Here is an 18,872-nt window from a genome sequence, read left to right as displayed (position 1 = left end):
TAACTCAACCTAACCTAACCGATTATGCAAATATATCACTACCACCATTGCCACCCCAACTCCTTTCTGGAAATTCCTAACCTAACCTAACCTATTATGCAAATATATCACCACCACCATTGTTGCCGCAATTCCTTTCTGGAAATTCTTCTTCGAGTTTTTAAACTTTTTATAGCGTGTGAAACGATGGTGGATCATTCTTCATACATTTCGCGGGAATCCCGTAAAGTTTCATGAATTTTTATGGTGTTTTGAGAGTCCCTGTAGCATATTCCTATGGAATTCTTATAATACATCGATCAGTTTCATCATATGTTGACCATTACTATGTGGAATTTTTGTGATAAGGTTCGTTAAAAATACGAAACAAACTCTCGCTTTTGTCGAATTATAACGTTTTATTAGCTGTATACATGATGCAGCGGATTTTAGGTTAAATTTATTATATATATATATATATATATATATATATATATATATATATATATATATATATATATAGTAAAATCACCTCACATCAAATATGGCCAATGGGAATTACCAGCTTGTTGAATATTCACCACTCCTACGATTTCAAAATTTATTTTACTTCCGCGAGGGAGTTAGGGAAGTATAAAAGCACACACGTATCCGGGAAAACCTATTCCATCGGTAAGGTCAAGTTACGTTAGGTTAGATTTCACTAGCTTTCCGTAAATATGGCACGATGCAACGAAAATATTTTCAAGTGACAGGAACTCGTTCATGATAGCCGCTTTCCTGCTAAGTCAATTTTCTGGCTACTACTTACCACTTAGCGCGTACAAGAAGTCTGTCATTTGGTTCAACGTTGAACGTCCAGAGGTGTGTGGTGCTTATGACGTCAGGATACATGTATAAACCTGTTCCACGGCGCCTTACGTACGGCAATTACTGAGTTCTGTTCTTGGACTGTGATGCGACGTAGGTATGTACATACATAAGGCAAGTGTACGTACTTCACCTTGGCGTGGAAAGATTCAACTCCACCTTCATCGACGAAAATGATAAGGAAAAGTTTGAAGCCGCGACGAGGGAACAATCCGGTCGCAGGCGTAACTTCGCCGTTTCGGAAGACTCGATAAACTTCTGCAAGTAAAACATTTCGGCTCTGGTTCAGCTTTTGGTTTCAGGCGCAGCCGGACCATCTGTCGCCTTTATCGAGATCCCAGCACCTTTCCGTTCCCTCGGGCAAATCGCACCGTTCCACAAACCGCCCAGCTTTAACCCCGAAGGCAAATCTTCAGAGAGATCTCACAGTCTCGGAAAAAGAGCAATATCCTCTGGAGACTTGAATTTGTCGGAAAACTCGTAAGATCCGATAAAAAATATTTCATTCATACGGCGAGCAATTCTGTCAACAATCCACAATGCACGGATGCTTAAAAATATCGTTGATAGAAAGCTAGGTTGGACTGAGTAACATCCACCTCGGATCGATCATTCGAAGCACGCCATGCTTTCAAGAACTTTGATAAAATTTATACAACTTGCAAGTTTCGGCGAGAAAATCTTCTGGCCATCTTTGTTTAACTGGAACTTGGAATAAGGACACAATTATTATGAGATATAATCGTGTGAATAACTTTTAAACATTTATCATCGGTCACTGTGTCCTTTGGGATTCAATATGTTGACCATTTTTATTAAAATCAGATTCGGATTCAGCGCGTCAAAAACTTTAGGGAAAGTATGGTCCGGTTTCAGAGTCTAAGGGTTAGTCTTTATCGGCCTGCATTATCGGACATATAACTGATTTTTTCAAGGAAATGACACGTCCAATTAAAAACAACATCAAGAATACTTTCGATTACAAATTTCATACGGAATCAGGTGAAAAAAAATTTAATGCGAAATTCCGTAATTTTGATCCTGCCATCCGTAACGTTTGATCCGCCACTTAGAATTTTGAAATTTCCATACCGGATTCGTAACCAGCGACTTTAAAAACTCTAGCATAGAAAATTTGGCTTTGATCCAATGAAAACTGTGAAAAACGGTTTGTCTTTTCATAGTGTTTTTTGCACATTGATTGTTTATCAATAAATTACTGTGAAGTACTCAAGTCAAAACACATGGCGCATTACAAAATTGAGGTATATAGGAGTCTTGAGAAACTTAATTGCTTGCTTATTAGTGCTAAAATGTACCCGTATTCATATAAAAACTGAAAATAATCTGATGTTGCATATAAGCAACATCACCCCTGAAAGAATCAAACGAATCATCATGATCGCTTATGGCTGTCTAACTATGACGAATATACACCACCAAGAAAAAAATTTATACGGTTTAGAGTTCCGATGATATCGTTAATTTTTTTTTTTTTTTTCTACCGTAGGTTTAATTTTATGTGGATTGAAGTTATGTATTAATCACAACTATTACATCCAGCATAAAGTTCACTATAAAACTTTTAAAAAAACTGCGATATCGATGTAAAAGTTGCCACCAAAGGATGGTGATCTGATCTATAGAAAAATAACCCCAAAAACATCATATTCGGATCAGGAATATCGAAGTTTATTCATTCCGTACATTCAAATGACAAAGGATTTTCTCAAAGCGTTGATATCTTGTCATTAGCTTGTGTTCTTCGAATTAGCTCAGATTCATTTCTATCACATAGTAAGAATATTAACTTATTCGTGTTTATTATAATTGGCAGAAATCGCATTGCTGGAGATTATTTTAACGGTTTCGTCCTCTTCTCCTAACTTTTGACGCAGACAGATCGCACGATTCATTTCTAAATTATCTTATACTCCAACCAATACACCTACAGATTAAAAGTAGCGAATATCTTTGGAGTACATCATCGATTCCCTGCAGCTGAACAACAACTTCGTCCATGAAATATGAAAATTGTCAAACATGAATAAATCTACCGAGTAGTTGAGCACGATGGCAAGGGGTTGAAAAAGGGGTGGCTGGAGCCAGCAATCTGTGGCAACTAGTTTCGCAACCACAAATCACTCCGCGTTGTCCGGTTTATCCCCCCCCCCCCCCCCCCCCCCGCCCCTCCGCCCCTCGCTGGCACGCAATTGCAGCTCTTCTCACGCCCTCACTTTCTCTCATTCTCTCTCCCTTTGGTTTTCCGTTTTAGAATTTTGCTCAATACTAAATAATATAACCGCCAGTTGCGGCTTCGCCTACATCTAAATTTAATGTGACAAAATGAAAATTCTATTCACATGAAAAAATCTTGCTTACAGTTGAGAATATTCAAATGAAGACTGATAATATCTGACTTAACCTATAACCGAACCTAACCTAACCTCTATCTATAAGAGCATTCAGCGTTCGCTTAAGTGTATGATCCCGTTCTTTTGACTTGGCTTACAAATATAGGTATACCGTTATTTCTCCAAAACTGTTCAGATCGTGGTGACGAAATATAGTCCAAATACGGTCAGACGTTGTAGCTATTCACAGAAGAAAAAAATAATCAAAATCGGTTCAGTCGTTCTGGAAACTATATAAAATACGTTCATTTGTTAAAACGGCTCGCACGCTACCTATTGCATAGTAGTTCCACTAATTCATAAGCCTTCGCAATGACAAAAGAACGCAGACGGGACAAACCACGGTGTTATATACAGGTCTGGAAATTACTATGAAATGGTAGGAAACCGTTAACCGATTCAAATATTCTTACATATTTCACCGCTACGTGGCATTGGTGCTAAGTAGTATGCGACAAGTACAGATTAGTTTCTGTCTGTCTCTCTCCCTGTTCTGAACGAGGCACATGCGCGGAAAATAATAAGCAGCAAAGGGGGAAGGGGGTGGGAGATACTAGAGTCCCGACAAAACAAAAATACTACCAGACTGCAGCGACGCATATGGCGGTGAGCAAAAGGAATAGCGGAGCTCGTAAAGGGGACACAAACATTTCTATTCTAGGGGGACACACGGTCTCATTGAACTGAGGCTTTCCAGACCAGTGTATATATAAGACCGTGAGACAAACAGACATTCATTTTTATACGTATAGATTTCGACTCGAAAGCAATTTACCACCGCTCGTTACTTCGTTTCAACGGAGTGATGTCCCGGAACGTCAATGAATTCCTTTCCGCAACTCTACTCTGTCTCTCCCTCTCACTCTCTATTTCCGGATAAAACGCGAACGAAATGCCAACCATTCCGTTTTCAAATGAAGGACGATTATCGGCTGGCCGTTCACTCGCCAGCTCTGTCTACTCGTTCCGCGGTTTTATCCGTGACGTTTCCAACTTCCAATTTGATTTATATCTTTCGGGAAAACCACGCAGGTAACACGATTGCTATACGTGATCCACTTCGGATCATCGGTCCAGTAGATTCAATTATATGAGATCTCTTGGCTATGTCACTCCATTTTGTAATCCAATCCAATCCTAACCTAACCTAACCTAACCTAATCTAACCTCACCCACCTCTGTGCAAAGTCAATGCCTTCTGCTGCTTATATGTATAAACAATTGTAAAATTATTCGGATACGTGATCCACTGATCATTGGTTCAGTAGAACTAATTACATTCGACCTTTTCTCTTATATCGCTCCATTTGTTCGGTCCAGCATAGCCCAATACATCTGGCTGTACCTAAGTAATAATTATAAAAGTTTGTAAACCGTCGAACTGACTCATGGAATTTCCCAAACCATGAAGGGTGCGCGCATGTGCCATAAAGAACGTACAGCATTTGTTTTAACGAGAAACCATGCTTGGAAAGGTAAAGCGAAAGAACCAGAACATGAATTCGGGACCTCGGACTTTCCTCGTTTATGGCGTCAGGTCGTCACCACACGCGCATGCCAGTAATGCATGCGTGTAATGTCGGTAAAAAATTACCGCCATCCGTGAAAGGTCGTTAACAAATGTCTCAAAAATGAGATTTCGGTGTTCTTCGTAATCGAAAACCAGATCAGCTGCCATTTTGTCATTTCACCATCAAATCTCATGGGACTTGGCTCAAAATGTGTGTTTCATCACCGCCGAGTGGCATCATACCGGATAGGTCGATCCATTCAGTGCAACTGTGAAAATTTGGCCAATTTCTGTGGGTGGTAACCAATCTGTAAAATTTTTTTCCAAATTTAAAAAAATTAAAAAGACACTCCACTTTTTGCCAAAATAAGGCATTAACTGCCCAAGTTTCACTCTGATCGCTTAAGCGGTATAGGAGTTTTGCATCCCCGCGTTTTCGAGGTGTACAACGCGTCTTTATAAGTACCTTAAGAGTCCCACGCCAAGGGCCTCGTGAATGTGACGTAGGCGTTTTGGGTTTTTCTAACCCCCTACCGGACCACGCATGGAGGATGGAGGTACCTAGCATTGCCTTCCACCCTCATGGGTTCAGCTCTTATCGTAGCCTAACACATAAATTTTTTTTACCATCAAGTCAGTCGCAGTCAAGTAGGCAAATCGTCGAGTCGTCGCTAAAGTTGGATGTCGAGGTCCACATCAGCCACGGCAGTAAAGACGCGAGTCATTGAATACCCTGTGCTCTCGTATAATACTTGCAACTGTTACTTTGCTTACTTTAAGCTCACAAAAAAACAGTTATCTGTTAACACGTCATCGAGTTAGTATTTACTAATACAAAATCTACAACCACATTTACATCTCATATTTGTAATCAGGATTAAACAAGTTACGTTGTTTTTTAATACTGATTTCGTTCAGACATACTGAGAAAATAATTCGACCCTGGAATACTTATTCTACGGTAGTCTTACACCATTGCATAATTCAACTTCTTTGATAATTACAACATTCCAGCCTTGGTGCAAAGTCAATGCCTTCTGCTGCTTACATGATCTTCACCTTGGTCCAAAGTATTAAACTATCTTGACGTAAATAAAACTATTGATCACAACTTTTTAGCAGCGTTTCTGTTTTGTTTCAATTGAGAAGAGAACTGGAATTATTTCATGAGAAGCTTATAGAGCAGACTCGTAAAATTTCTCGAGACTTTATGTGACGTCATGGTGAAAGAGTCATGAAACTTATTTGCCTATGTCGCCGTAATATCTGTAGTTTATGCATGTACTATTACTTTCACAGTGTTTCAGTGCAGAGATTAAAGTTACGATTATCGATTTCAACAGTTTAATGTCAGCTGTATCGAGATTATTTCCACGTACGTCTCACATGCATGCCGTACTGCATGAGCCCATTACCGCAGTTTATTTCCACCATGACTATTGCGTATTGGAATGGTACTTTCTGCTGGTAAGTTTTGACCATATAACGAACGGAGACCAGTGTAGAAAGTAAAAAGTGGACATTATTTCTTTCTAACTCACTGTTAGGGGATTTTATCGAAATAAAAATCCGTCTACTAGTTACTATCATTGGGCTGTGCTGTAAGGTTTTTTCACTAGGAAATGTTGAATGAATGGGTTGAAAAATTCAAAAGACATTTTGTAAGAATTCTCAAGACCCTGATTTTTCAAATCGCTTCGTGATGGAACCGGTCCAGAAAAGTTCAAGATGAGAAACAAAAATTTTGTAATTTTTTTGTTGAACTTTCAGACTGTTTAAATAACATTTAAGTTGATCAAAAACATTAAAAGCAATAAAAAAATATTAGAAAAAATCAGCCCATCATAGGCTTGGTCTTCAAACGCCAATCTGAAATTTAGGCTATTCAACCGTTAGCTGCCCACTTTGGATATTCTGACTAAAGCCGAAGTACCGACCGAGTAAAATAATTGCGTTTCGGGTTTTTTCACTCCTGAGAAACCCAATCTTTTCCAAGTATGGAAAATGATGGAAACTTCAATAATTGTGCTTGTGTCGAGATTGGGAGATTGTCGGAAACACCATGTATATGGGTAAGTCCACCAATTCTGTGTCAAAGTTGTACCGGGTGGTCTTAATTTAGCAAAACTAAGAAGATCATCTGAAAGGACGTATTAAAGCAAGCATTCGTGATTTTTTTTAAATTTTTGTGTTCAATAGTTTTTTAGTAATGGCGGCTCACAGTTTTCGCATTTTGTAAAACACTAAGTTTTCAAATGCCCATAACTTTTTCCCAATTATAGCTAGAAAAAATTTTAGAGAAACGATTTTTCAAAGAAAAACATGAACTTTTTGAAAAAAAATATACCAAAATTCTGGAATGTTTTAAAAATTACGAAAATTGCGTTTAAAGTATAAAAATCGATTTTTCGGGTCTTGCCCCATTTTTCTCGGTTTCGAAAGTATTTTTTTCGAAAAATTCAAAATTTTTCACATCGGAATACATTTCAAACGAGATGGGATCTCTGAAGCAACCACCTTAGAAAAATTAAATTCAAATTTTTCGCAATTTATTATTTTTTTTTTTTTACAATTAAAATTATTGTTATTATTACTGTTATTTTATACATTTTTAAGTGAGAGATTTTATAACCTCAAAACCAACAGTAACCATTAAAATTAAATACTACTTATCTATTAGATCTTATTATTACATAGGCAAACTTAAAAAAATTATAATTCAATTCTAATAGCTACTGTTGGTTTTGAGTTTTTGAATAACAATAATTTTAATTGTCAACGAAAACAAAAAAAATGCGGATAATTTGAATTTAATTTTTCTGAGGCGGTTGCTTCAGAGATCCCATCTCGTTTGAAATGTATTCCGATGTGAAAAATTCCGAATTTTTCGAAAAAAACACTTTCGAAACCGGGAAAAATGGGGCAAGGACCGAAAAATCGATGTTTATACTTTAAACGCAATTTTCGTAATTTTTAAAACATTCCAGAATTTGGGCATATTTTTTTTCAAAAAGTTCATGTTTTTCTCTGAAAAATCGTTTCTCTAAAATTTTCTCTAGCTATAATTGGAAAAAAGTTATGGGCATTTGAAAACTTAGTGTTTCACAAAATGCGAAAACTGTGAGCCGCCATTACTCAAAAACTGTTGAACACAAAAATTTAAAAAAAATCATGGATGCTTGCTTTGATACGTCCTTTCAGATGACTTTCTTAGTTTTGCTAAATTAAGACCAACCGTTACAACTTTGACACAGAATTGGTAGACTTACCCATATGCATAGTTTCAGCCGATTCTGACTTGCTTTGAGGTTATTGCACGCTACTGTGTAGCTGAATCCCACATATATTTTCATCAATTCTCCGAGGTTTCCTTGATTATCACACAAGCACTATCATAAACCATATCATCATTTACCTAATGAAGTGGATTTATAGGAAGCGGAAAAAGTGTAAAACACGATTTCCCAAATTTTTCCGTAAAACTTAGAGAATCGATATCCCCTAAACGTCTCCCAAATGAAAAGTGGTCAAAGAACGCCGACCTTCAACGTCATGTTGACTTTCAGGCTTCAATCTGGGCCAAAAGTGGCGCTAGCTCGTATTGACAATGCGAATCTCTCTAAAACTGTTCACTAATTACTTGGAGCTTTCACGGCCAATCGAAACCCCTCATGGAGCAGTACAGATATTAAGAGAGAAGTGAAAGATGTCGGTGTAATTCAGAATCATTCCTCATCCTCCCCGTCGTTAGGAGCTGTTCCATTGCCCATTATTCTTTCCAAATCATTTAAGGAACTTTGCTTCAAGAGTGAAAGCATGTGCCGAGCTACGCTGTGACCGAATTCTTTAATTCACTTCAGTGTCGATATCTTTTTGGGGCGGGGTTGAGATTCAGAATTTGAGAAGTTCCGGAAGAGTCGAATTCTGAATTTTTTGGTGGCGAAACTTTGTTAAAGTAAAAAAAGAAACTTTGACTAAACGTCAGACTTTCGAATGGTTCGCAAAAATGCACAGTCCCGAAAGAGCAAGATTTCGAAAGAGCATAACTCCAACGAGTCAAAGTTTCGAAAGTGCAAAAATGAGAAAATTTAAAAATCTGCAACATTGAAATTCCGAATGATCCAAGATTTTTAGTTCTGTAAATTTCTGACTTGGTGAAATTTCACCACTTTGATCTTTCTTTGTTGTGGATTACCGATATTTTTTTTCGGAATGCTAGTCATACTGATTCTCGGGTTTTCTCGTTTTTTACACCCACTCGTTGACTAAGCTACGCTGTGTGAGCATATTTTAGTATTCGGAATTTTACTTTTCGGAACTTTGAGCCGTCGGGTTTCCGACACTTTGTTGTTTCGTAAAAATTTCATTTTTGTACTTTAAGTTTCGCCATCAAATAATTTGGAATTTGAGCACTATCGGAACTTTTCAAATTAGGAACTTCAACCCTGTTCCATCTTTTTTTATAACATACTATAAAGTTTCTCTTTGGTGTAGGTATCGTGAGTACTACTTGCAGTTTTTTACCAGCCGTAAGCACTCATAGAAGACTTCCTCAAATGATGTTTAGACTACTCTCGGTCGCTATTGTCACATTGTAACTACTGAGGGAAGGTTGATCGTGAGTCAGTGGAAACTTGTTACCAGCCTCACACTCACTCCCAAGATACTCTTGTGTCATAAAAAATTTACATTGACAAAATCCGGCCGCGAGGGTGTACTTAGTTTGGAAGCGGATTGAATTACTTACAATTCATAGATATCAATTGTATCAAATATCAATTACATCTTCGTAACTTCTGCGTAGTTAGATTTATAGGAGACTAGGGGTTTTACCCCTGCGTGCCTCGCGTTGCTGTTCGTTCTTATTTGTTTATTGTTAAGAAGCAAGAACCAAGTCGATATCTCATTGGACCCAAGAGATATCGCGAAATCCGCGGAAACACTCTTCACCCTCTTGAGCCCCTTAGGAACCGAAATCGTCTCTTTAGGACTTAAATTTAGAAAAATGCCGAAAATCGTTTTTAGGATTTTGAATGAGGAACCGTTACAAGCAAAAACCAAGTCGATATCTCATTTGAAGCAAGAGATAGCGAGAAATCCGCGAAAACACGTTGCAACCCTTTCCATCCCCTTTGGAGTTGAATTTCGAAAGGTCCCTTCGTATTCTACGATTACATCATGAAAGAAATATACTCCAAAATGTGAACCTCAGACATTATTTTCAATCCTCAAGAACATTATTCATGCGAAGTACGAACCAGAATATAAATCCTGTTCCACATTTTTTTTCTGTCAATAAAAATTTCAATATGGGTTGCCAAAATATTTAAGAAAGCACACATAAACTGCACTTGAGAGTAGTACTAAAATCTGGTTAAATGTTCAAAATATTGTGGAGGGGTGAGAAATGGTGGCATAATTCGTAAAGAATCTCTCATATGTAATTAGTCATTGAAAGATCGTTTAGTACAGCTCGAAAATTTCTAGTATATATAGGTATAGACGAGTACAGTCACTGACTAAATTTAAGATTAGGAATACAGAAAGAAAAAACCATTAAAAAAATTTCAGCTATGCGATTTGCGCCAACGATAATGAACACGAATAAATCAATTTTCTTTCTATGAGACAGAAATTAATCTAATTTGATAAAAAATATCAACAATTACAGAAAAACTTATTTATAATTAAAACCTCAAAATCAAATAGGCTTTGATACTTTTCAGTCGATTATAATGTTTATGGACCCATTTTGTTTACCATAGAGATCTAACCTAAAGATTTGTGTAAATTTTATAATTTGGAACGTTGAACTTCTGAAACCTTTTCTCAAATTGTTGATATCTGAGCTTGTGTTAATTGAATTTGTTTAGATTTATTTCCATTTTGCAATAGCGATGGTGTTTTTTTGGTGTTCACCATTAGCAGTGGAAATAACGTTGCTTGAATTTTTTTAAATGGCTTATTTTCTTTTCTAGTCTATGATGCAAACGGTGGAAAGCATTTATCCTTAAAGGGGCGCATATATGCTGTAAATGTACTTGTAAGACGTAACGGTTGTACAAGCTTGCCAATTTTTTTTCACAACACTGTTCAACCAACCAAGCAACATGCATTGTAGCCCAAGGAAAAGAAATTATAGTCTGGTCGATTTACTAACTTTGAGAAAACGTTAGATATCAAAAATCTGAGACGCTTGATTTTCAGAACAACTTACTGAATGTATACTTCAAATTTCAGACGAAAACATCGATAATTGTAGAATTTATTCACTTTGAGTGGGTAAAATTGAAGAATAAATTAATCTAACAAATCAAACATGCAACCAAAACCGTAATTAAATGCATTTTCCGATTTATCGATTCCATGATCATTTTGCAAATCGTTAGTAAAGTAGACGATGGTGATATGTAATTATATTTTTTCCGTGGAACATTTTTTGGCTTCATCACACTTTTTCACAAAAATAATGGAAAAGAATTAGGTGATCCTACTAAATATTTATAAAAATATAAACGACGTTTATGTATTGAGAAACGGTAAAAATTATTTTAGTATTAGGATTTTTCTTCATAGATTTTGGCTGAATTACGAGAATTAATAAGTATCGCAATTGTCTCATATGGTTAGTGCAGTTTTGGTTAATTTCCATTTAAATCAACATATCTTTAAGAAATTACATCCATCCGAAGTGAATAACTTCTACAGTTTTCCAAAATTTGCCAAAACGGCGTATATAAAATTCTATTTAAAATTATACGCCCTTTTGGCTTTGCAGAACTAAAAGGGCGTATAATTTTTTTTTTTCTCTGCCAATCGCTTTGTAAACATATTCTAACCCTAAAAATGAGGAAAAAAATTGATTACTTTGCAAATTAAAAGAAAAAAAAAACCAACACCACCAATTGTTTAAAAAAAAGTTGGAATTTTTTTTTAAATGTTTTAAAGCAAAACTTGAGTTTTTTTTATTAACCCTTTTGGCGTTAGTACATAAAAAAAAGTTATTACAGATCTTTACGTTTTGAGCGATTTTTAGTTGAATGGCACAAAAAATGTTCTTATACGCCCTTTTGGCATTTGACACGCGATATATTTAGCCGAAATTTGTTGTATACATTCCGTGCACCATTCTGATCAATCAAGAATATCCCATTTTCGGTATCTAACTTTTCCTCAAAGTTACGAAATCAACCGAATCCAGTTTTTGTCTTCCTGGGCAATATATCTTACTTGGTTGGTAGTCCTGCCAAAAATGATTATGCGTTAAATTATCAAACGTTGTGACTAAAATTCACGTGTAATTTATTACACAATTTATTTCCTAAATTCGATACAGTATATAAAATACAAATTATTAGATATACCAGATCCAAAACCGTATAGAGATTACATAGTTCAAACTTCCAAAGTTCACTATATAATTTTTCATCTAGTATATCTAATGATTCGTCTTCTCGTGAATTTATTATATAGATTCTTAAATATTATATTTAATTCGCAAGATAAATCATGTAATTAATTGCACGTGAATTCTGGTAATAATATTTTACAATTCAACACATCATCACCTTCAGTAGGAAGGAAACTACTCATAAAAAAAAGTCAAGCATCTACAGACTTACTTCTCACAGATACATGCATAGGGTAACCCCCCACCCCACCCTAAACTGCAGGCGAACAGCGTTTTACTCCTTACATCCGAGATGAACAATGTGCATCGCCCAGCCTTTCAATTGAAAAGGGAATCTCGAGACAGTATTGTAATATTTTTGAGTGCCCGGCTTTCGAGTGCCGGATAGCTTCACTGCAAGACTCTTTGAAGATTATACGTTGCTCAGAATCAGACCAAAACCTACTTGACCTGTAGAAATTCGGAATATATCTGTTATATGAAGTGGACTAGCGTCGCATTATTTCATTTTATGAAACTTTAGATTTTGACAAATAGTCTGCTTGAAAATGAACTTACATTATTGATTAATGTATTTGTTATAGTTAGAAAATTTAAGTAATAATCAGGAGAAAGGAAAATTCATCCCGAGGGTGGGAATCTGTATAAACAAAAGGAAATAATAAAGTTTTGGATTAATCATCAATTTTTATTTACGTTTATCGTTGATGAAATTTGTTTGTATCAAAGTATTAGTAGACTTTTTCAAACTATTAGTAAACAAGTTTTAACTGTAAATATTAATTTAGACTTTATTACGCTTACGGTTTTCGTGATTAAGATCAATAAAAAAATTTTTTTTTTTTTAAATATAATTCGAGTATTTATTAAGCCTAACAAAGTCTATATCAATATGTACAGTTAAAACTTATCAGAAAAATCCCTTTTTTTGGTCATCAGTTGGGTAGACCCCTTAGCGATCTGAAAAAATCAATCAATACGATTTCATTACTACTCACTCTGCACACTGCAAATATTATCTCAGGTATGAACAGATTTATTAAAACCCGCTGATTTTTAGTCGCTATGAACGCACTTTGACAATCGATTCTTCACACAGGAGAGGAAAATAATTTATAGAAACAGGAAACAGCTGATAGTGAAGACTTCACAAGCAAGCAACTACAGCATCGCATTACGTTGATTTGTGTCAGAAAATTAATATGAAAGGAATTACTGGACGAAATTTTCTTCATCTCGAAACAGGATTCGTAAACTTTTGGAAAATTTTGTATCTACAGTTCATTCAAGCCTCCCGAAAATCTGGTCATAATTTTTTTGGGAATTACTTACTCGTTGCGTTTATTAAATTTAGCGCATCTTCCGAAGATATTTATAGACTAACCCAGTTCGCAATACATTATAATTTGTCAACCTAAGAATAAGTGCAGTTTTTCAATGAAAGGAGAACGATTGAATAAAAGAATCGGAAATGCCTTTCAATGAAAAAATCTGTCCAATTCAGATGAGGTCCGGAAACGTATTCAGTTCCATAAACAAGTTGTAAGGCTTTTGTAGCAGTGTAAGTTGTAAGGATGGTTTTTTCCATTAATCTCGAGGTAATCTGTCTCTTTGAATCGAATGTGGTTGTCAGTTTATACAACCAAGGGTGAAGAACGATAACCGATAAAAAACGAACCTTCTCCATTACCAATTGTATCCCATTTCTTTGCCAATTTAAATTCGGGTCGTCGATTATGCTGAACCTTAATCTCAGGAAGAACGACGCATCGATCGCAACAAATTTTAGTCTTTCTATCTATATATCACCAACTGAAACTTGTTATTTATAAAGAAATTAACGAATGTCATGGAAATAAATATTAAAATGGTTTAAAGGAAACATTTTTTAGAAAAAAACGACGATTTGATAAACGTAAATGAATTCTTTCACAATGAACAATGGTAGGTTCTCTTTGCATTCGCCTTGGCTAAAATATATCACAAAATTGTAATTTATGGAAAATATCTGTGTTTTCCGCCAGGTGTTGTAAGTTCTAGGTTCAATGATTTTGAATTTTATGAAGTGTGAATTTAAGCAATCGAAATTGTGTTGAAAAGACTTTATGTGGAAAGATAACAAATTATTTGAAATTAAGGAAATCCAGAGAAAATATTTTTTCAGTGAATTATTATTTCAATAATTTTTAATAGCGAGATTCATATCTTCTTTTTATAGAAGAAACCTGTGAGTCGAAACTCACTTCTTCACTGAAAAAGGAATCTGCTTCGAGAAACAAGCATTTTCTCTGATGATTCTCAGAAAGAAATCAACAAGAATAAAATTGAAAATCAGAAAGAAATAGAACTTGAGAAACCAAATGCACATAATTACTCTGCCCACTACAACACAAGTACTTCTAAACTTTAAAAAACATTTAAGGGCTACAAGAAACTTCAATTAAATTGCAAATATTTTGTTCAACAATCGTCTATCTCTTTATAACGAAAATGGTTTCGGTAAACTAACAATTCGTAAGAATGTTACAAAAGAAATTCAGGGGCATTTTATAAAAATACACTTCATTAATTGCCAGCTATGTATTTAAGAGAAAAGAGAGTGAAAACTTTGTTCGCTAAACTTTAGGAGTCAAGTTTAGAAAATAATCTGAGTAATTATTTATTATTTCTAATTATTTCTCCTGAGAATTACAGTCAATTTCTGAAGCACACTGTTAAGCCAATTTAAATACAATCATACCGCATTTTGATCGTAAATGAATTACCTACATTAAATCACTCTAGATAAATTTTTCCTTGCCTAACTACTCAGTTAATCGCGAAATCGTTTAGTATGCAAATTGTCTATGGCTTATAATTAACAACTTCCTGGTCAATTAATAAACTTTTGAAAGTTATTGAAAATTCATATCAGACAAAATTTTAGAGAGTCTATCAAAAACGAAAATGATGACACGATTTTCGCAGTGAAAAACCGAAAAAGTCGCCTGATTCCTCTACAATAACAAATAAAATCCTTAATTCTGGCAATTTTCTACTTAATTGAGGAGGGATTCGCTCTTGTCAAATTCAACTCGATTACCTTTTACTTCGTCTCGTGATCGAGGTGGGATCGAATTCTGAAAGCTGGAATTTCGAATTTATTTAACGCGGATCCGAGTTTCCCCGGAAATTGCAAATGCTGAATTTAACGAAATAAAAATCTTGCACTTTCGAAATGAGTAAATTGATGAGGAGTCTAAATAGGTATCGTAAAAAAGACCCCAAATGAAAACGTGAGGGTGAGCAAAGCTTTACTTTACCGCCTTCGAGACCGCCTAAAAAGATAAAAGACGTGACCAATAAACATGTCGTTAAAAATGTCGTGAAAAAAATAACCCAAACCAGGATTTGGCAAAGCGGTCACAAAAATAAGAGGAAAACATAAAATATGAAAATAATCGTCAGAATTAACTCAACACTTTTCGTCATTTTCCCATAATTATAGACAATTTTTGATAAAAACACGAGCAAAAGTAGGCCTGTAAATTTTTAAATCATATGAAGATTATTGATTTCCCGGTTTCCTATTTTAAAACAAAACAAAAGAACAAGACATTTCATTGTAACTGAGCTCAAAATTTTCTTTGACAACATTATCTAGGGATTCTTTTTTTCATTATAATTTTAAATATAATAACTGGAACTGGAACCGTAACTATTATTCATGACATTGACCAACACGACGAGTATTTCCTCGTTTGTGAAATTGAAATCGTCCACAACTTTTGGTATTCGACGCAAATTATTTAATCTCCTTGTCCTAAATTTCTCCACCGAACGATGCTACACGTTTTCACATCGATTACAATCTATACTGCAGCGACCTGCATTACCGGCGTTATCGCAGTGACACCTCTAAAGAATTTCACCCAACATCTGATCAAATGCAAATCCAACGTGTTTTGTGATTTATCAAACGCGAATAATACCGTCAGCCAGTAAGGTAGATTTCTCCGCGTCGCATGCATAGTCGGTAATATTGCCACTAGAGTGAGTAACTATCAATACTGACTATTGGTGTCATCTTACACGAGGTATGCAAGTACTACAATATCATCAACTCGATAATATTTTACAAGTATCACGAATGACTCGTCAACTTTGTCGACTCGTGTAGACTCGTTCGAAATATCATTTCCTACCAGTAAGCGGTGAGATCTAAACAACGACAAAATGTCTCTGAACGTAGATCCCGAAATTTTGTCAGTTTTCGGTTTTTGGAGCGGTCTGTTAGCTCTGAAAGTTATGGCTATGTCATTACTTACTGCACGTCAACGATTCCGAAAACAGGTGAGTCCAATTTCTGTTTACAGAGTCAGCAATCATGAATAAAACCGGTTTCGCGATCATTTCTCGTTCGTTTGTTTTCGTTTTTCTTTCTGTTAGGTATTCGAAACAATTGCCAACCCATAAGAAGCGAATATCGAAGTTCGAAAGTAACTAATGTGAAATTTTAACACCTGTAGTACCATCAAATACAATTATTTATACGACTTATCTGCGCTGTGCCAATAGTTCACCTTATTCAAATTTAAAAATAGAAATAAGAATTACAAAATCAAACAAAAGAATATTAAAATGCACGAGGTGTTCGAAAATTATCAGTCACTATGGGATTCCCCCATTCTGGTCCCCTATCGAAACCTTTTAATACCTCTTTTCGAGATGTTTCGCTGTTTGTTTTTCAGTCTACATAATATTTTTGCGCAAGACAGATTACATGATAAATAATTCGTGTTAACTAATGTCCATATCTTACGTTATGGACAGACAGTGCATTTCAAAAGTATAAAAAAATAGACCTTGAATGATATTGCGTTCGATTCGAGTCAAACTATTTATTTACAATGCAGAACAAAATTATACATTATATGTATTGTAGAAAACGTCTTTCATTGCAATATAATATATTGAATTGGCGAAATTTTCTTCACTCCTTGGCACCTTGAGAAAAAATATTTAGTCAGAACTAATCGAGAATTACAAATATATAACTGTGTGTTATCTATGATTTCTTATTTTACGAAAACTTTGAGTTTTGCACTTCTTTTTACAATTAACCTAAGTTTTATCCAGGAAATGAAATAAAATCTCTTAACCCATTGTACCAGATAATAATTGACCCAACTACCGCAATATGTTCTCATAATTATAAAATCCTCTTATTCACTGCTGGCAGATAAAACAGGCTCTTAGTCGATAACCTTCATTGCCAACATTTCACAACTTATAATACTGATATCATACGATCATCACTATCAAGTCTAAATCGAAAAATCGTCCACAGATATCTCACAGTGTAACCGAAAAAAGTCCCACTGGCTCATTAAAAGTTCTTAATCCATTAAACTTTAACTGTGAACACCTTGTTGTTAACAACATCATGGAAATCACATTATTTTACTATTTTTTCATCTATAAAATCATATTTTTTTCCCGTTGTAATGAAAAGTAGCTCATTTTATTAAAAATTAAAAAGAAATATATTGTTCTTATCCAAAATTTTTGCTCAGACACAATTTGTGGAGAATTTCTTTATGAATAAAATGAGAAACTATTTGTCGAAATTGAATAAGGAACGTAATAGATTTTCCCGTAAAAAAAAACAGAATAATATTATTCATGTGACACTGTTCGATGAGATGTTTACAGATCATATTTGTCGTCGATGTTTTCAAGAAATTTCCCCATACATGGGGACTTTTTTAGTTAAATGTTACTAGATTAGCTTCAGCGATACTTTACAAGCTTTTGTTTTATCACGTTTGTGAATCAACTCACTGTTTTGAACCAACTGCACGTCCCACAACATGAACAAACTTTTGTGAATTAGAAAAATTTCCAAAAAATTCCTGTCTCAGAGTCTGAAAGTAAGAAGACAATGACAGTGCAAGTAACAAAAAAAAAAACTAATTGCAGGTCTTCGCAAATCCGGAAGACACCTCACTCGCAAGTAAAAAAGCAAAGGTCGACTTTAACGACCCAGATGTCGAACGAGTCCGCAGAGCACACTTGAATGACCTTGAAAATGTTGTGCCATGGTTCATTGCCACTTCCCTCTGGATAGGAACTGGTCCATCAACATGGCTGGCCGGTTTGTTGATCCGAGGTTTCGTCATCTCGAGGATAATCCACACTATCGTCTACGCAATCGTACCGCTTCCACAACCTGCAAGAGGCCTCAGTTTTGGCGTAGGACTTTTGATCACCGGCTACATGGCGGTTTCAACAATACTGCACTACTCATCCTAAAGAAACGATTTTAAATTTCCCCATACATATATGAACTTACAGAACTGAGTACAATTTCCCTAGGATTTTGCTTCTGTTATTGGTTTGAAACTGGGGAAATCGCACTCAATACGTAACAGCGATATATGAATTCCAGCTAACTTTGTAATACATGATGTTATTGATAATAAAATTGGTGACTAGGTTAATGCTTCATTTCTTTATCAAATTCGTGCAGATGATTTCATGATTCTAAAGTAACCTACAAACTTGATGTAACGCCAACTGAAGGCACGAAAAAGGTGAACCACTCAAGAAGATTGTTAGAAGCTGCAGTTGGCCAGAAATCACGTTTCGTCAAACCTTTCCATTTTTTTTTCTTTTTATTTCATATTGAATTATGATTTTTTTTCTA

The 18,872-nt window shown here is 35.3% G+C and overlaps 1 protein-coding gene across 1 annotated transcript; it reads left to right on the top strand.

Moving 5' to 3' along the window:
- Positions 1-16,292: 16,292 nt before the first annotated feature.
- Positions 16,293-18,673, top strand: LOC124414525 (microsomal glutathione S-transferase 1-like). The gene is made up of 2 exons (XM_046895481.1): positions 16,293-16,516; positions 18,146-18,673. Exons 1-2 carry the CDS (start codon positions 16,400-16,402, stop codon positions 18,476-18,478), a joined length of 450 nt encoding a protein of 149 aa, XP_046751437.1. The 5' UTR covers positions 16,293-16,399; the 3' UTR covers positions 18,479-18,673.
- Positions 18,674-18,872: the final 199 nt, after the last annotated feature.

The sequence above is a fragment of the Diprion similis genome, chromosome 14 (genome assembly GCF_021155765.1).
Source record: "Diprion similis isolate iyDipSimi1 chromosome 14, iyDipSimi1.1, whole genome shotgun sequence".
NCBI lineage: Eukaryota > Metazoa > Arthropoda > Insecta > Hymenoptera > Diprionidae > Diprion > Diprion similis.
This window is presented reverse-complemented; position numbering and strand designations above follow the sequence as displayed.